Here is a 19,715-nt window from a genome sequence, read left to right as displayed (position 1 = left end):
TCCTATTCCATGTGCTCCTGCCCGAACACACTCACTGAATTTATTGAATACATGTGTCATGTTTCTGATAATAGCCAGCTGATAGAAACCATCTCTCTTACTCAACCAAAAAAAAACTTTCACTTCAAATCTGATTAAACTACCACCCTCTCTGTGTCAAACACGTCAAAGAAATGGGCACCGTGCAGCTTTGCCATCACCTCTCTGACATATGGAAACATGTTACCTTTCACTCCGAGAAACAATTTGGACATCACCCCATAACCTTTCTTGATTTCTGGATGTAATATGCTTCAAGCCTCAACTTGAAATCACTTCAAATATTTAAAATCAAGTGCTCATTTGAAAATTTTAAGCTCATAAACATTTTCTGATGTAGAAAATTTTGAAACAGGGAAGATAGGAGGAGGAGGAGGCCATTCAGCCCTTCCAGCCTGCTCTGCCATTCATCATGATCATGGCTGATTGTCCAACTCAATAGCCTAATCCTGCTTTCTCCCATTAACCTTTGATCCCATTCACTCAATATGCTATGTCTAGCCATCTCTTGAGTATATTCAGTGTTTTTTAGATTAGATTAGATTAGATTACATTACATTACAGTGTGGAAACAGGCCCTTCGGCCCAACAAGTCCACACCGACCCGCCGAAGCGAAACCCACCCATACCCCTACATTTACCCCTTACCTAACACTACGGGCAATTTAGCATGGCCAATTCACCTAACCTGCACATCTTTGGACTGTGGGAGGAAACCGGAGCACCCGGAGGAAACCCACGCAGACACGGGGAGAATGTGCAAACTCCACACAGTCAGTCGCCTGAGGCGGGAATTGAACCCGGGTCTCAGGCGCTGTGAGGCAGCAGTGCTAACCACTGTGCCACCGTGCCGCCCACATGCCACTGTGCCGCCCACGGTTTTGGCATCAATGACTTCCTGTGGTAATGAATTCCACAGGTTCACCCACTCTTTGGGTGGAAAAGTGTCTCCTCATCTCCGTCCTAAGTGGTCCACCCCAAATCCTCAGAGTCTGACCCCCCGGTTCTGGACACACCCACCATCGGAACATCCTCCCTGCATCTCCCCTGTCTAGCCCTGATAGAATTTTATGAGTCTATGAGACACCCCCTGATCTGAACTCCAGTGAAAACAATCCTAACCTAGTCAATCTCTCCTCATACATCAGTCCTGCCATTCCTGGGATCAGCCTGGTAAACCTTCACTGCACTCCCTCAAGAACAAGAGCATCCTTCCTCAGAAAAGAAGACCAAAACTGCACTCAATACTCTAGGTGTGGTCTCACCAAGGCTTTGTATAACGACAACACAACCCTGCTCCTGTACTCAAAACCTCTCACAATGAAGGCTAAGATACCACTTGCCTTCTTTACCACCTGCTGCACTTGCAAGCTTACCTTCAGCAACTGGTGCACAAAGACACCCAGGTCCCACTGCACACTCCCCTCTCCCAATTTACAGCCAGTCAGGTAGTAATCTGCCTTCTTGTTTTTGCTTCTAAAGTGCATAACCTCATATTTATCCAAATTATAAGAGAAAGGGCAGCGGGCTATTTGTCCATTTGAGCCTGCACCATTGTTCAGTATGATCATGGCTGATCACTTGACTCAGCACCCTGTTGCAGCTTTCTCCCATACCCTTTGATCCCTTTAGCCCCCTCTCCCTCTTGAAAATTTTAATGTTTTGGCCTCAACTGCTTTTCTGTGGAGGAGAATTTTACATTTTAACAAAGCTGGAGAGCTGTGCTCTGGATAAGTCTGAAACTCCATTTATGTTCCGTCTAAAATCAGGAGGCATCAATTGCTATTCACTTCCCAAAACAATACTTCCTTTACTTACATATTAAGTTTTTGAAATTCTTATCCATGAGCAAAATCTAACAATCTCTCTTTTTTTCCTTTATTGATGGGTCATGGCAAACCCAGCCCAATGACAGAGAAGAAACAGTTGAACTGAGTGGGCTTTTCACCCCTCCCATTGGGAATTGGAAAGCAGACAGGGTGAGGGGTGTAAAACTGGGTGCTGTGAATGCTGCCTGTATACATCTTTGCTTATATTTTATTAGCAGCATATGAGGTATTGGGAAGTCTGCACACCCTTGAGCCAATCCTGGACCTTAAGTGACCAGTTAAGGCTCTTCTTCAGTCTCTACTGAGTGGTGTTTCTCAAGGGCATTGAGAGATGGGTAATAAATCCTGACCGTTCCTTGGACTCTTACATCCCATGAATCAATTTGATTAATATTTCTCATCAATTTTTTGATTTGGTTTGTTGTTGTCCCAGAGAAGACTTCATAGAATCCCAACAGTGTGGAAACAGGCCCTTTGGCCCAACAAGTCCGCACCGACCCTCCAAAGAGTAGCCCACCCTGACCCATTCCCCTACTACTTTACATTTCCCCTGACTTTAATGCTAGTAACCTACACATCCCTGAATATTATGGGCAATTTAGTGTGGCTAATTCATCTAACCTGCAAATCTTTGGACTGTAGGAGGAACCCGGAGCACCCACACAGGTACAGGTAGAATGTGCAAACTCCACACAGACAGTCACCCAAGGCTGGAATTGAATCCAGGTCCCTGCCGCTGTGAGGCAGCATGTACCAAGATAGTGTGAAAAGTGTTGTTTTGCGTGCTCTACAGGCAGATCGTGCCATACAAAGTGCATCAGGGTAGCAGAACAGAGTGCAGAATACAGTGTTACAGCCACAGAGAGATCGATCAGAATTAACATTAAAGAGGCCTGTTCAAAAGTCTGATAACAGTGGGGAAGGGACCATTCTTGAATCTATTCATACATGTATACAAACTTATATCTTCTACCTGATGGAAGAGAGTAAAGGAGAGTATAACCAGGGGTGGGAGGTGTCTTTGATTATGTTGATTGCTGAATAAAGATAAAAATCACACAACACCAGGTTATAGTCCAACAGGTTTCATTGGGAGCACTAGCTTTCGGAGCGACACTCCTTCATCAACCACCTGATGAAGGAGCGTCGCTCCGAAAGCTAGTGCTTCCAATTAAACCTGTTGGACTATAACCTGGTGTTGTGTGATTTTTAACTTTGTCCACCCCAGTCCAACACCTACATCTCCAAATCATGCTGAATAAAGTGATTGTTAGATTCTCTCTTGTTAGAAATGGGCTTGATACTTGTGCTAATATAAAATAAATGATATCAGTTCACTTAAATTCTCACCTTCCTTTCATAAGTTCACCACAATTCCTGGTCGCCCTCTATTACCCCCAATGGTTTTCACATTAGTTCATTGTTCAAAATGTTTTATATCTGCTGAAATAGGCAAAAAGAGCCTTGGTTTCACAACTCATCTCTGAGATGCCACTTTTGATAATGCAGCAGTGCTTCAGTACTGCAAGGAGTCTGATCTAGGTGTCAAATTCTGAAGTGGGCCCCAAACCCACGACTTTTGGAATTCACACCTCCACAGCATCATGCGAAAAAAAAAAGAAGAGGTTTTGTGGTTTTCGCATGCAAGCACCAAGTCATTGTGAAATTGTCAGGTCACTCAAAACAAGCCTGATCTGTCGACACTGAGGAACACAGCACATCCATTTCTAAGGTATGCACAGCAGATGGAGCTTTACTCTGCACTAAAACATGCAGTTAGCTGTGAGCTGGACCTGCCGGATGTCGTCACTGGGAGAGGCAAGTTGCTAATTTTTGATCCCTGTGGCCGGCAGGCAGCCAAGAAGGTGAAGTAATTGCCTTGCTGCTGACACGTGGCCAGATCTCACCCACTGCGATTTTAAATGTAAAATGACTGGGTCCTTTTTTTGAATGGGTAGGTTGAGTCCGAAAGGGTGGGCGCTGGACAAGCACAGCAGGTCAGGCAGCTTTCTAGGATCAGGAGTCAACGTTTCAGGTATAAGCCCTTCATGAATACGTGGCAGATGACATTTTATAAACTTAGCAAAATACAGGACATAGTCTGTTGAAACATCTCTGGGGCTGAGGCAAACAAAATCACCCAAATGGAGATATAAAGCAGTGGATCCTGCAAGAACTCAACTTTAATTGAAAACTCCACTTTTAGACAATTTGGCTAAACATTCACCTACTTCCAGAGAGTAAATTTCCCTCACAATGACCATGTTGAGTCGTATTGGGTTAATTAATATTCTAATGGATCCATCAGGTTTGGGTAAAGTAAGCCTGACCGAACACCATTCAATTGGCTTTGACACCAGGAGAACAACATCCATTCAGGTCATTTCCCTCAAGTTGCTTCCGAATGTCATTAATTACATGCAATCTCTCTCCCTCTCCCCTCTGGCATTTTAGTTTTAACTGCTGGCGAGCTGGGTCCTGGCCAGGTTGGGAAGGGATGTGTAAATCAAGCCCTTTAGACATACCACACTCATTCAGGCCTCCAAGCCCTCCGCTTCTTCCTCTCATGCCGTCCCAACCAGTACCCTTCCACGGACACCCTCATCCACCTGGCTGAACTGGTCGTCACCCTTAATAAGTTCTCCTTCCAATCCTCCCACTTCCTCCAAACCAAAGGCCACAGGCACCTGCATGGGACCCAAGAGAAAGCTTTGCCTGCCTCTTTGTCGGGTACGTGGAACAGTCCATCTTCCGCAGTTACACCCCCAATCTGTTCCTCCGCTACATAGATGACTGTATCAGTGCTACCTCATGCTCCCACGAGGAGGTTGAGCAGTTCATCAGCTACACCAACACATTTCACCCCAACCTCATACTCACCTGGACGATCTTGAACACCGCCCTCCCCTTCCTGGACCTCTCCATCACCATTTCTGGCAAAATGACGAACCACAGCTATCTACTACAAGCCCGCCAACTCCCACAGCTACCTCGACTACACCTCCTCCGACTCCACCTCCTGTAAAAACACCATCCCTTATTCCCAATTCCTCTGCCTCCACCCAGGATGACCAATTCCACCTTAGAAAATCCTAGATGGACTCCTTCTTCCAAGATCGCAATTACCCTTCTCACGTGGTTGATGATGACCTCCAGTACATCTCCTCCATTCCCACACCACCACCCTTGAGCCCCACCCCTCCCAACGGAAGGACAGAACCACCCTAGTCCTCATATGTGGAACAATCCATCTTCCGCAACTACACTGGCCCCACCCCCCACCTTTTCCTCCGCTACATCAATGACTGTATCGGCGCCGCCTCGTGCTCCCACGAGGAGGTTGAACAGTTCATCCACTTCACCAACACCTTCCACCCCAACCTCAAATTCACCTGGACAGTCTCAGATTCCTCCCTCCCCTTCCTCGACCTTTCTATTTCTATCTCAGGCAACCGAATCAACACGGACATCTACTACAAACCAACCGACTCCCACAGCTACCTGGACTACACCTCCTCCCATCCTGCCCCCTGTAAAAATGCCATCCCATTCTCCCAATTCCTTCGACTCCGCCGCATCTGCTCCCAGGAGGACCAGTTCCAAAAACGCACATCCCAGATGGCCTCCTTCTTCAAGGACCGCAATTTCCCCCCCGACGTGATCGACGCTGCCCTCCACCGCATTTCTTCCACTTCCCGATCCTCTGCCCTTGAACCCCGCCCCTCCAACTGCGACCAGGACAGAACCCCACTGGTCCTCACCTACCACCCCACTAACCTCCATGTACAGCGCATCATCCGCCGCCATTTCCGCCACCTCCAAACGGACCCCACTACCAAGGATATATTTCCCTCCCCTCCCCTATCAGCATTCCGTAAAGACCACTCCCTCCGTGACTCCCTCGTCAGATCCACACCCCCCACCAACCCAACCTCCACTCCCGGCACCTTCCCCTGCAACTGCAGGAGGTGCAAGACTTGCGCCCACACCTCCCCCCTCACCTCCCTCCAAGGCCCCAAAGGAAACTTCCATATCCGCCACAGATTCACCTGTACCTCCACACATATCATCTATTGCATCCTTTGCACCCGATGTGGCCTCCTCTATATTGGGGAGACGGGCCGCCTACTTGCGGAGCGTTTCAGGGAACACCTCTGGGACACCCGGACCAACCAACCCAACCACCCTGTAGCTCAACATTTCAATTCCCCCTCCCACTCCACCAAGGATATGCAGGTCTTTGGACTCCTCCATCGTCAGACCACAGCGAAACGACGGTTGGAGGAAGAACGCCTCATCTTCCGGCTAGGAACCCTCCAACCACAAGGGATGAACTCGGATTTCACCAGTTTCCTCATTTCCCCTCCCCCCAGCCTGTCTCAGTCAAATCCATCAAATTCAGCACCACCTTCCGAACCTGCAATCTTCTTCCCGACCTCTCCGCCCCCACCCCAGTCTGACCTATCACCCTCACCTTGACCTCTTCCCACCTATCACATTTCCGACGCCCCTCCCCCAAGTCCCTCCTCCCTATCTTTTATCTTAGCCTGCTGGACCAACTTTCCTCATTCCTGAAGAAGGGCTAATGCCCGAAACGTCGATTCTCCTGTTCCCTAGATGCTGCCTGACCTGCTGCGCCTTTCCAGCAACACATTTCCATCTCTCATCTTCCACCCCACCAACCTCCGTATACATCGTATCAACCTCTGCCACTTCCACCACCTACAAACAGACCCCACCACTAGAGATATTTTTCCCTCACCACCCCTATCAGTGTTCTGGAGAGACCATTCCTTCCATGACTCCCTCCTCAGATCCATGACCCCCACTAGCCCACACCCCACTCTCAGTACCTTCCCTGTCACCGCAGGAAATGTAAAACCTGTGCCCACACCACTCCCCTCACCTCCATCCAAGGGCCCAGAGGATCCTTCTACATCTGACAGAAATTTACCTGGACCTCCAACAATGTCATTTACTGTATCCGTTGCATCCAATGTGGTCTCCTATTCATCGGGGAGAGGGGATGCCAATTTGTGGATCGTTTCAGAGAACATCTCTAGGACACCCACACCCACCAACCCAACCGCCCCGTGACTGAACACTCCCCCTCCCACTCTGTCAAGGACATGCAAGTCCTCAGCTTCCTCCACCACCAAACCATTACCATGTGACACCTGGAGGAAAAACACCTCGTATTCTGCCTTCGGACCCTGCAACCATACGGGATGAATGTGGATTTCAACAGTTTCCTCATTTCCCCTTCCTCCACATTATCCCAGCACCAAGCCTCCAACTCAGCACTGCCCTCCTGACCTGTCCATTACCTTTCCCATCAATCCGCTCTGCCCTCTTCTCTGACCTCTCGCCTTTTCCCCCACATTCATCTACCTATTGCATTCTCAGCTGCCTTCACCCCAGCTCCACCTCCCGCCAGTTTATCTTTCAGCCCCCTGGCCCACAAGCCTCATTCTTGGTGAAGGGCTTATGCCTGAAACATTGATTCACTTGCGACCCAGATGCTGCCTGACCTATTGTGCTTTTCCAGCACCATATTCTCGACTCCAACACTCTCACTTTCTACACACTCACTCAGGGGTCAGGTTCTCCCTGCTCCCCACATTCAGGTCTCCGAAATGGAAATGTGAACCTTTGTTTCCAGCCCCAACACATCCCTAACCTTGAGGTTTTTAAAAAACAAACAGTCAGATCCATCCAAGCAACACACCAATAAGTCAATGGGGCACGAGCACCATAAAAGACACTTACCCTCTGAGCTCAACAGCTGCATTCTTGACATGAATAATTGAGGCAGGAAATATTCCCTGTGGAGAGAGCACAGAATTGTTCTCCAATGATAACGTTTGACTGTAGACATAAAGGACACAAGACATTCAATGATGGTTAAATTAGAATTTGGAGTTGCTGGTATTGGACTGGGGTGTACAAAGTTAAAAATCACACAACACGAGGTTATAGTCCAACAGGTTTAGATTAAGTTCCTTACAGTGCGGAAACAGGCCCTTCGGCCCAACAAGTCCACACCGACCCTCCAAAGAGCAACCCACCCAGACCCATTCCCCTACATTTACCCCTGACTGATGCACCTAACACTACGGGCAATTTAACATGGCCAATTCCCCTAACCTGCACATCTTTGGATTGTGGGAGGAAACCGGAGCACCCGGAGGAAACCCACGCAGACATTGGCTGGAATTGAACCTGGGACCCTGGTGCTGTGAGGCAGCAGTGCTAACCACTGAGCCACGGTGCCACCCCACTCCTTCATCAGGTGGTTGTGGAGTAAGGAGCAGTGAAGGAACAGCGCTCCGAAAGCTAGTGCTTCCAAATAAACTTGTTGGACTCTAATCGGGTGATTTTTAACGAGGTTAATTTATGGAAATGCAAATGCACTAAATGACATTCCATTTGGCTGCCTATATTGTTTTAAATCAATTGTCATCTATTATTAATCTGAGGAAAGCTTCCGAATACTCTTCGTATGACTTATAATAAACAGGAGGAGGCCATTTCAGCCGAAGGGTCTGCTCCACCACTCATTTAGATCTGGTTGTGGGCTCAATTCTGTTTTCCTCTCTGTACTGTATACAGTAATGCTTGACTTCGTCGATTCTCCTGTTCCTTGGATGCTGCCTGACCTGCTGCGCTGTTCCAGCAACACATTTTCAGCTCTGATCTCCAGCATCTGCAGACCTCACTTTCTCCTGCTTGACTTCCTTGTCTATCAAAAACCCATCTAACTCAGCTTTCAACCAATTTAAAGGCTCATCTTCCACTACCTTCTGGGAAAGAGAGAATCCCACTGACAGATGGTCCTTTGAGAAAATAAATTCTCCTCACATCTGGTTTAAAAGGGAGGTGTAGCAGTCTTGATCAAAGATAGTACCATTGGGGGGAATGGTGCACAGTGCTCCTGAATTACAATCTATTATAGTTGGAGATGGGAAATAGGAAAGGAACAGTGTTAGTATTTATTATAGTCTCCCAAATACTGAGGAGGAGTAGAAGAGAGCATCTCTAAGCAGACTGTAGAAACCAACAGGTCAAGGAGGGTTGTGATGCTTGGTGATTTCACTTATCCTACAGTAGGCTTGGCTTGGGGAGTGGGGGGTGCACAGAAGGGGAGAATCTCCTGCAATATGCGCAGAAGAACTTTCTGGAGCAGTACATTTCCAGTCCTACCAGGGAGGGAGCTATACTGGATCGGACCCTAGGAAATAAGGCAGGCCAGCGGAGAATGAGGGAGCATTTGGGAAATAGTGATCATAACATAATAATGTTCAATATTAAACTGGAAAAGGATAAAACTCAGTCAACGATGAAAATCCCAGACTGGAAAAGGGCAGATTTTAAAAAGCCTAAAAGTTAAACTGGAGCCCGTTAATCAGAAACGCATTTTGGTGGATAAAATGATGGATGAAAGTGGGAGAATTTTAGAAGCTAGATGAACAGGATGTCAGTTAGGTGCATAACTATGAGAAGTAAATACGGGGCACCCAAAGTTAGACTATCCTGGATGACCACGGATAATGATGAGACGAAAAAGGAGCCATATGATGCATGCCAGAATAATAAAAAATTAATAAACATCAGGAAGAGGATCTGAAATGCAGGATAGAGGTGATCAAAGTTATGAACAATTTTGATAGGGCAATGAATTATGTTTCCAATCGTTGATATGCCAGTAACGAGGGGTCACAACTTCAAGATTGCCAGCAAGAGAGCTCGGAGTGAGATGAGGAGAAACTTCTTTCCTCAGAGTTGTTAGGATTTGGAATGCACTGCCTGGGAGAGTGGTGAATGTGGATTCCATGGGAGTTTTCAAGAGACAGCTAGATGTGTAATTGAAAGTGATGGAGTTAGAGCACTATGGAGATAGGACTGGAGAGTGGGACTAACTAAGTAGATCTTTCTGGAACCAGCACATACACGATGGGTGAAATGGCCTCCTTCTGTACTTTACAATTCTATGATTTGTATTCATAAAATATCTGCCTTAGGTCTAGTTTTACCAACAAGAGGAAACTTCCTCCAAGAATTCATCCTTTCCAGTCGCCTAAATATCTTGCATGTTTCAATAAGATCACCTCACATTCTTCTGAATTTCAATGAGTCTGGGCTGCGCATGTTCAACCTTCCTTCATAGGATAATCCCTTCTTTAAGGAGGTTTTCTTAAAGTTACAATTTGACCAGCATCCTTGTCAAACTGCTGGAAGCATCAAGCAGAGAGGGAACAGAAAATTCCAAAGTACAGAAAGGAGGCCACATGACAACCCACAATGGATAAAGAACATCATGGCGATAGCCACTTTCTTGCAGTTTTGCAAACTGACACATGCCAAAGTGTAGCTAAGTGATTGGCATCATCTTTGGAAATTAAAACAGAAAGTTAAACAGGAAACTTGCTGCAAGGTGGGCAGTGCTTGGCGAGAGAGAGGTCAGTTTGTCATTTCAGCTAACGTAGCACTATCAGGAGCTGAAATTCTGCTAAAGGATTTGCACTACTCCTGCCCTGACCTCTGTTGCTCTGTCACATCCCCCTCCTTATGCTATTTTGAATTACCTTGATTCTTCTGTGGCCTCTTGTGCAATAGGGTTAGCATTCCCCAACATACCATTTTGTCTCGGCCAACCTTGGTGGGACCCTCCAAAACTCCATCCTGCATCCCTTCACCTTTCTCTCTTCTTAGTCTCAAACATAGGATCTACTTTCTCACCCTGGTTTCCATGTCACCTCCAGGCTTGGGCTGATAAGTGGCAAGTAACATTTGCACTGCTACAAGAAAGATGTTGTGGAACTTGAAAGGGTTCAGAAAACATTAACAGGGATGTTGCCAGCATTGGATGGTTTGAGCTATAGGGAGAGGTAGAATACGCTGGGATTGTTTTCACTGGAGTGTCGGAGGCTGAAAGAGGGACTTTATACGGGTTTATAAAATCATGAGGGGTATGGATAGGATGAATAGCCAAATTCTTTTCCCTGGGGTGGGGGACTCCCTGGAGGGCATAAGTTGAAAGGGGAAGATATAAAAGGCACCCAAGGGCTAACCTTTTCACACAGAGGGTGGTGCGTGTGTGAAATCAGCTGTCAGAGGAAGTGGAGGAGGCTGGTAAACTTACAACATGTAATTGGCATTTGGATGGGTAGATGGGCAGGAAGGGTTGAGAGGGATATGGCCAAATGCTGGCAAATGGGACTAGATTAATTTACGATGCCTGGTCGGCATGGTTTGACCAAAGGGTTGCTTTCTGTGCTGCACATCTCTGTGACTCTAAGGTTTGTATAAGTGCTAGGCAATGACCTTCCCTAACAAGAGAAAATCAAGCCATTCCCCCTTAACCCTAAGAACTGCGAATGCTGGAAATCAGAAACAAAAACAAATTGCTGGAAAAACTCAGCAAGTCTGGCAGCATCTGTGGAGAGAAATTAGAGTTAACGTTTTAGGTCCAGTGACTCTTCTTAAGTACCGGTTTTGCTCCTCTTAACCTTCATTAACATTACCACTGATGTATCCTCCCACCATCAGCATATGAACTTGACCGGCCATATGAATACACTGACGACAAAGGGAGAAGGTAAGAGCAGGTCAGAGAATAGAAATTTAATCTGAGTAACTCACCTCTTGAATCCTCAAAGCTTGCCCACCATCTACAAGGCACACGTCAAGTACGTGTTGGAATACTCACCACTTGGAGAAAGTGAGGACTGCAGATGCTAGAGATCAGAGTCAAGAGTGTGGTGCTGGAAAAGCACAGCCGGTCAGGCAGCATCCGAGGAGCAGGAGAGTCAATGTTTCAGACATAAGCCCTTCATCAGGAAGGGTAGGCTTTCCTGCTCCTCGGATCTGCCTGACCAGTGTGCTTTTCTAGCACCACAATACTTCCCACTGGCCTGGATGAGTGTGGCTCCAACAACACTCAAGAAGATGAGCACCAAAGCAGCCTGGTTGGTTGGCATCTCATTCACCAAATAAAACATTCAGTCTTTCCAATACAGATGCACAGTAGCAGCAATGTGCATCATCTCCAAGATGCACTGCAGCAACAACTAAAGCTCCTTTGATAGCAATTTCCAAACCTGTGACCTCTACAACCTAGACGGTCAAGGGCAGCAGATATGAGAAAAAGTGAGGACTGCAGTTGCTGGAGATCAGATTCGAAAAGTGTGGCACTGAAAAAGCATTAGGAGAAAGTGAGGACTGCAGATGCTGGAGATCAGAGCTGAAAAATGCATTGTTGGAAAAGCGCAGCAGGTCAGGCAGGAGAATCGACGTTTTGGGCATAAGCCCTTCTTCAGGAAGATTGTAGATTCCTGAAGAAGGGCTTATGCCCGAAACATCGATTCTCCTGCTCCCTGGATGCTGCCTGACGTGCTGCGCTTTTCCAGCAACACATTTTTCAGCACTGGAAAAGCACAGCAGGTGAAACAGCATCCAAGGAGCAGGAGAGACAACATTCCTGGCTTAAGCCCTTCATCAGGACTGGCCGAGGGGATGAGGGGGGAAACAAAGGAGGGTGCCTCTCTCAGCCCTCTATATATCTCACAGCTCTCTCCACCCCACATTCCTGATGAAGGGCTTATGCCCGAAACATCGACTCTCCTGCTCCTCGGATGCTGCCTGACCTGGTGTGCTTTTCCAGTACCACACTTTTTGACGCAGCATATACAGGAACAATTCTGCAGCTCCACTCTGTGACACGCACCATGCTGACTTGGAATTATAATCGCATTCCCTCAGTGATATTGGGTCAAAATCCTGGAACGCTGACAGCACCATGTGGGTAACTGTCCGAGATGGACCTGTTGTGGTTACTTCTAATAGTCGACCACAGGAATTTCGAGTAGAGATTTACAATTGTTTATTAAATCGTACACAGTCTATCCGAGATTCACTCGAATTGAATTCTGTTAAATAGAGCATTAAATGCTGGCCAAGTCAATAATGTGCACATGCTAAGAAAGAGTAAATTATCACCCTTTGAACAATAAATGAACCCTTTAAAGACCTCTTAACAATGTTCCGTTCTAAAGAGTCACACTGGACTCAAAACATTAAACCTGTTTCTCTCTCCACAGATGCTGGCAGATCTATTGAGTTTCTCCAGCATTTTCTACTTTTATTCTAGCCTTCACACTATTTTGATTTTATATCCATTCTTAACATCTGCTCAGATTCATTTTCCATTTCTTCCCTCTCATTATGACTGTCTGCATTTTTGCTTCCTTTCGCTTCTTATTTCAAGTTTCATTGCTTTTTATACAGAGTGGAAATTTACATTTTTATGATCTATTTAAGTGTCCAAAAAAACTGCATCTTTGAAGTCTTCATCTTCCCCAGATTCTGGTCAAGTGAAACAATATCTTGAATCTACATGGTGCCACAGTTAGAAGTGATGATGATTGGAGCAGGTAAATTGGACGACAAATATTGCAAAGGATGGTAATCTGTATCAAAAGCAGAAAATGTTGACAGTACTCAAAGAGCTGACAACATTTGTGGGGGGAGATTTACCTTTATGTCTGTTTCTCTATCTTTGTAACAGGTATTAAGTTGGTACAACCTCTAGTTGAGCTTTCTAACTTTAATTCTGCTGCTTTCTCTAATATGGAGGTGCTGGTGTTGGACTGGGGTGCATAAAGTCACAAGTCACATGACACCAGGTTATAGTTCAACAGGTTTATTTGAAATCACAAGCTTTCGGAGCACTGCTCCTTTGTTAGGATTTTCTGTTGTTATTTTGTTCCTTTCCCTTTGAGATAGACATTTAACATTTTCCTGTAAAAGTTCCAGTTTCTTAAATGGGGTAGACTTTTGCTTTATGCACTCATGCTAATGAACTGTCAGCATGTTTTAGAATTCTCTCAAATTATATTTGCATTGAAGTCAACCTTGCGAGATGCCAAGTCCTTATCACCCACTCTACGCTAATGCACAAAGTCAGAATCCACCACAACATAGATTTTGTTGTCAAACTAAGTTAAGTGCGATTAATATTAATATATTTGCACATAACCTGTCTTGACGAGTAGGCTTTGTTGGCTCAATGCCACAGAGGAACTTATGTCACATTCCAGATGTTATCGGTTGGACACTCTTCCTGCTGCATTGCTAAGCACTTCCTGTTCAGAGAACTTTTGACAGGAAATGGATGAGTAATAACTATTTTCTCTCTCAAACGCGAACTGATGATAGAGAAACTGAAATTTCCATTAAACAATCCTCCCTTTTCTCCTTACTGACAGGCATTTACCTTGGCTCTTGAGATGGAGATCCATGTATTGCTAGCTGCCTAGCTACACACCCAAAGTGCTGGTGAACCTAGACAATGATGAGTGATGATGACATGCTAATCAATGACGGAAGACATCGCTGTCAGAAATTATGCAATCAACTAGTAGTGGAACAGCACTCCAAAAACGCATGGGCGCATTGTGAGCCTATCCAGCTTTCTGCTTGGATCGTGTTTCCTCTCACTCTGCTGAGAATACAGAGCCATTGAGTGATGAATTGGGTCAGCTTACAGATGCTTTTAAAGCAAAGCTGGCTAAGGGCCTGGGTGAGAAGGGGAAAGAAACTTCTCAGACAATCAAAAAAAAAAGTTACAGCACACAAGGAGGCCCATTACACCTGCACTAACTCGTGAATCGAGATCATGACTGAGTACCAAGCTCCTGCTTTACCACCCTCATATCCTTGCAGGTTATTTCTATCCAAGTATTCACCCAATGTTCTCTTAAATGCCTCAATTGAACCTGCCTCCACCACATTTCCAGGCAGTGTTTTCCAATCCCCGAACTACTCACTGACTGAAAATGTTTTTCATTTCACCTTGCATCTTTTGTACACATTTATAAATCTTCGCCCTCTCTTTCTAGTTATTTTTAAACCTTCGCCCTTTCATTCGAGTTAGTTTTACAAGCGGGAACATTTTCTCCCTATCTACTCTATCCAACTCGTTCATAATTTTAAAAACCTCTACTTTTCAGCTTTCTTTCCTCCAAGAAAAAACACTTCTTCAAACTCTCCTCAAAACTGACTCCACCCCCATTCCCCCCACCATCACACCCACTCCAGTTACAGGATCTGCCCCCACTCCCAGCTCCACACCCACACCAGATCCCAGCTCCCAGCCCTGCCGAGTTTTCACCATTCCCCCCAGACCTCCCCCTCACTGAGGACAAACTATCAGTCCTCAGCAAAGGACTCACCTTCATCCCCCTCCGTCCACGCATCAACGAATTTAATACACGCCGTGACGTCGAACAATTCTTCCATCGCCTCCGCCTCCGAGCTTACTTTCACAACCAGAACTCCCGCCCACCTTCCGAGGACCCCTTCGCCCACCTCCAACACACTGCATCCACCTGGACACGCCGCGCTGGCCTATTACCTGCCCTCGACCTCTTCATTTCCAACTGCTGCCGGGACATTAACCGCCTCAACCTGTCTACCCGCCCCCCCACTCCAACCTCTCACCCTCACAACGCGCAGCCCTCCAATCCCTCTGCTCCAATCCCAACCTCACCATCAAGCCAGCGGATAAAGGGGGCGCAGTTTTAGTCTGGCGCACTGACCTCTGCACCGCTGAAGCTAAACGCCAACTCGAGGACACCTCTTCCTACTGCCCCCTCGACCATGACCCCACCCCCCCATCACCAAACCATCATCTCCCACACCATACAGAACCTCATCACCTCAGGAGATCTCACACACACACAGCTTCCAACCTCATAGTCTGGGAACCCCGCACTGCCCGGTTTTACCTCCTTCCCAAGATCCACAAGCCTGACCACCCTGGCCGACCCATTGTCTCAGCATGCTCCTGCCCCACTGAACTCACCTCTACCTACCTCGACACTGTCCTATCCCTCCTAGTCCAGGAACTCCCCACATATGTTCGAGACACCACCCACCCCCTCCACTTCCTCCAAGACTTCTGTTTCCCCGGCCCCCAACGCGTCATCTTCACCATGGATATCCAATCCCTCTACACCTCCATTCGCCATGACCAGGGCCTCCAAGCCCTCCGTTTTTTTCCTCTCCAGACGTCCCAACAGTACCCTTCCATCGACACTCTCATTCGTTTGGCCGAACTGGTCCTCACCCTTAACAATTTCTCCTTCGAATCCTCCCACTTCCTCCAGACCAAAGGGGTAGCCATGGGCACACGTATGGGTCCCAGCTATGCCTGTCTCTTTATTGGCTACGTAGAACAGTTGATCTTCCATAATTACACCGGCACCACTCCCACCTCTTCCTCTGCAACATTGATGACTGCATTGGCGCCACCTCGTGCTCCCGCGAGGAGGTTGAGCAATTCGTCAACTTCACCAACACATTCCACCCTGACCATAAATTTACCTGGACCATCTCTGACACCTCCCTCCCCTTCCTGGACCTCTCCATCGCCATTAATGACGACCGACTTGACACTGTCATTTTTTACAAACCCACAGACTCCCACAGCTACCTGGATTACACCTCTCCCCACCCTATCTCTTGCAAAAATGCCATCCCCTATTCCCAATTCCTCCGCCTCCGCCATATCTGCTCCCAGGAGGACCAGTTCCAACACGCAACACACCAGATGGCCTCCTTCTTTAGAGACTGCAATTTCCCTTCCCACGTGGTTAAAGATGCCCTCCAACGCATCTTGTCCACATCCCGGACCTCCGCCCTCAGACCCCACCCCTCCAACCATAACAAGGACAGAACGCCCCTGGTGCTCACCTTCCACCCTACCAACCTTCGCACAAACCAAATCATCCGCCGACATTTCTGCCACCTCCAAACAGACCCCACCTTCAGGGATATATTTCCCTCCCCACCCCTTTCCACCTTCCGCAAAGACCGTTCCCTCCGTGCCTACCTGGTCAGGTCCATGCCCCCCTACAACCCACCCTCCCATCCTGGCACTTTCCCCTGCCACTGCAGGAACTGTAAAACCTGCGCCCACACCTCCTCCCTCACCTCTATCCAAGGCCCTAAAGGAGCCTTCCACATCCATCAAAGTTTTACTTGCACATCCACTAATATCATTTATTGTATCCGTTGCTCCCGATGCGGTCTCCTCTACATTGGGGAGACTGGGCGCCTCCAGCAGAGCGCTTTAGGGACCATCTCCGAGACACCCGCACCAATCAACCACACTGCCCCGTGGCCCAACATTTCAACTCCCCCTCCCACTCTACCGAGGACATGGAGGTCCTGGGCCTCCTTCACTGTCGCTCCCTCACCACCAGACGCCTGGAGGAAGAACGCCTCATCTTCCGCCTCGGAACACTTCAACCCCAGGGCATCAATGTGGACTTCAACAGCTTCCTCATTTCCCCTTCCCCCACCTCACCCTAGTTCCAAACTTCCAGCTCAGCACTGTCTCCATGACTTGTCTGGACTTGTCCTACCTGCCTATCTCCTTTTCCACCTATCCACTCCACCCTCCTCTCCCTGACCAAGCACCTTCATCCCCTCCCCCACTCACCCATTGTCCTCTATGCTACGTTCTCCCCACCCCCACCCTCCTCTAGCTTATCTCTCCACGCTTCAGGCTCTCTGCCTTTATTCCTGATGAAGGGCTTTTGCCCGAAACGTCGATTTCGCTGCTCCTTGGATGTTGCCTGAACTGCTGTGCTCTTCCAGCATCAATAATCCAGAATCATAACTGAGGTTCCTCATTCCTTGAGCCATTCTTGTAAATTGCTTCTGTCCTCCCTCCAGTGCATTTACACCCTTCCCGTAATGTAGCACCCAGAACTGTACATAGTACTCCAACTGAGGTCAATAGGTGTCTTAGACAAATTCAACATCCTTGTTCTTGTACTCTATGCCCCTATTAATAAAGCCAAAAACACCATAAACTTTGGTTACTGCTCTCTCTACCCGTCCCACCACTTTCAATCATCTGCGCATTTATGGAACTATAGAATTGTACTTTCTGTTTTATATTGTATTTCAACGTTGTCCTTCCCAAAGTGCTTAGCCTTGCACTTCTCTGCATGGAAACTCAGCTGCACCTATCTGCCCACTCCACCAACTCCTTCTGGAGATCTATACTGTCCTCCTCTCAGTCTACAAGTCTTCTGAGTTACATGTCATTTCCAAACTTTGTGGAGGTGGCTCAGTGCTTTGCATTGCTGCGTCACAGCATCAGGGACCCGGGTTCAACTGCAACTTCGGGTGACTGTCTGTGTGGAGTTTGCACGTCCTCCCTGTGTCGATATGGGTTTCCTCCGGCTGCTCCAGTTTCTCCCACAGTCCAATATGTGCAGGCTAGATAGATTGGCCATGGTAAATTGCCCATAGTGACCAGGGTAGGTAGATTAGCCATGGCAAATGAGGTTACAGGGATAGGGTAAGGGGCCGTGACTGAGTGTAGTCATCTTCGAAGGATTGTTGCGGAACTGAAGGGCCAAATGGCCTCTTTCTGCACTATAGGGATTCTCTGATGAGAAGTTGCCCCTAGGTCATTCATATATATATCAGGTAAAGCAAAGGCCCCAATACTCACCCCTGATAAAGTTCAATACAAACTGTCATCCAGGCCAAAAATTATCCTTTGGCCAAATATTGACAGTATTTAATGACATAGAATGAGACCACACCTGCAGTGTTGTGTGCAGTTTTGGTCTCCCAACTTATCATGTAGCACCGGTACAAATTAGTTGGGCCAAATAGCCTGTTTCTCTGCTGTAATTAGTCATAAATCCGTGTCAGTGACTGTGTTTTGTAGACGTCCAGCAACTCCAGCTGGGAAATGTGTGGAAATTTGGTTCCTCTTAAGTCGTGATTTGTCTGTACACCGAGCCTGTACCACATGGCCAACATAGGGACCATCATTTCTCTCTCTTTAAGCGAGGTTAAGTCTGGACAGAAAGAAACTACTGTCCCAGTCCAGGAATCAGAAGGAGGTGTTCCCTAAATTTAGATCTTGGTGGGATAAAACCAAGATGACCTCTGACTCAGTAATCCTGGCACCACCTCAGGGCAAGGACCTTCTACAGTACCAATATCCTGGAGGGGAAATTCGCTAAGGCTATTGGGGTGGGTTTAAACTAATCCAGCAAGGGGATGGGAACCAAAATTGTAGTTCAAGTATAGAAAAGGTTGAGAGTAGGGAGGTCCGAAATCAAGTTTCAGGGACACAAGATGGCACCGGCAAGCAAGAAGTTTGTTTGAAGTGTGTCTACGTCAAAGCCAGGAGCATCCGGAATAAGGTGGGTGAACTTGCAGCATGGGTTGGTAACTGGGACTTCAATGTTGTGGCCATTTTGGAGACATGGATAGAGCAGGGACAGGAATGGTTGTTGTAGGTTCCAGGATTTAGATGTTTCAGTAAGAACAGAGAAGATGGTAAAGGGGGAGGGGGGGGGGGGGGAGGGGTGTGGCATTGTTGGTCAAGGACAGTATTACAGTTGCAGAAAGGATGTTTGGGCTCTCGTCAACTGAGGTAGTATGGGCTGAGGTTAGAAACAGGAAAGGAGAGGTCACCCTGTTGGGAGTTTTCTATAGGCCTCTGAATAGTTCCAGAGATGTCGAGGAAAGGATCGCAAAGATGATTCTCGATAGGAGTGAGACAGACAGGGTAGTTGTCATGGGGGACTTCAACTTTCCAAATATTGACTGGGAACACTATAGTACGAATACTATAGATGGGTCAGTTTGTGTCCAGTGTGTGCAGGAGGGCTTCCTGACACAGTATGTACACAGGCCAACAAGGGGCGAAGTCACTTGAGATTTGGTACTGGGTTATGAGCCTGGCCAGGTGTTAGACTTGGAAGTAGGAGAGCTCTTTGGTGATAGCGATCACAATTCTGTTATGTTTAC

General features: G+C 47.2%; 1 protein-coding gene across 2 annotated transcripts in view; it reads right to left on the bottom strand.

Moving 5' to 3' along the window:
• Positions 1-19,715, bottom strand: part of LOC122553785 (dedicator of cytokinesis protein 2-like) — a 1,246,386-nt gene that overhangs the window by 1,136,262 nt on the left and 90,409 nt on the right. For both annotated transcript variants that reach the window (XM_087991733.1, XM_043698147.2), the window contains exon 4: positions 7,638-7,693. In XM_087991733.1, the coding sequence (XP_087847859.1) occupies positions 7,638-7,693 (56 nt within the window). The remainder of the gene's footprint in view (positions 1-7,637; positions 7,694-19,715) is intronic.

Source organism: Chiloscyllium plagiosum, unplaced genomic scaffold (genome assembly GCF_037043375.1).
Source record: "Chiloscyllium plagiosum isolate Xiang-an unplaced genomic scaffold, Cpla_swu_hap1 HiC_scaffold_1, whole genome shotgun sequence".
Lineage (NCBI taxonomy): Eukaryota > Metazoa > Chordata > Chondrichthyes > Orectolobiformes > Hemiscylliidae > Chiloscyllium > Chiloscyllium plagiosum.
The sequence above is the reverse complement of the archived record's forward strand: the minus strand, read 5'-3'. Positions and strand labels throughout refer to the sequence as shown.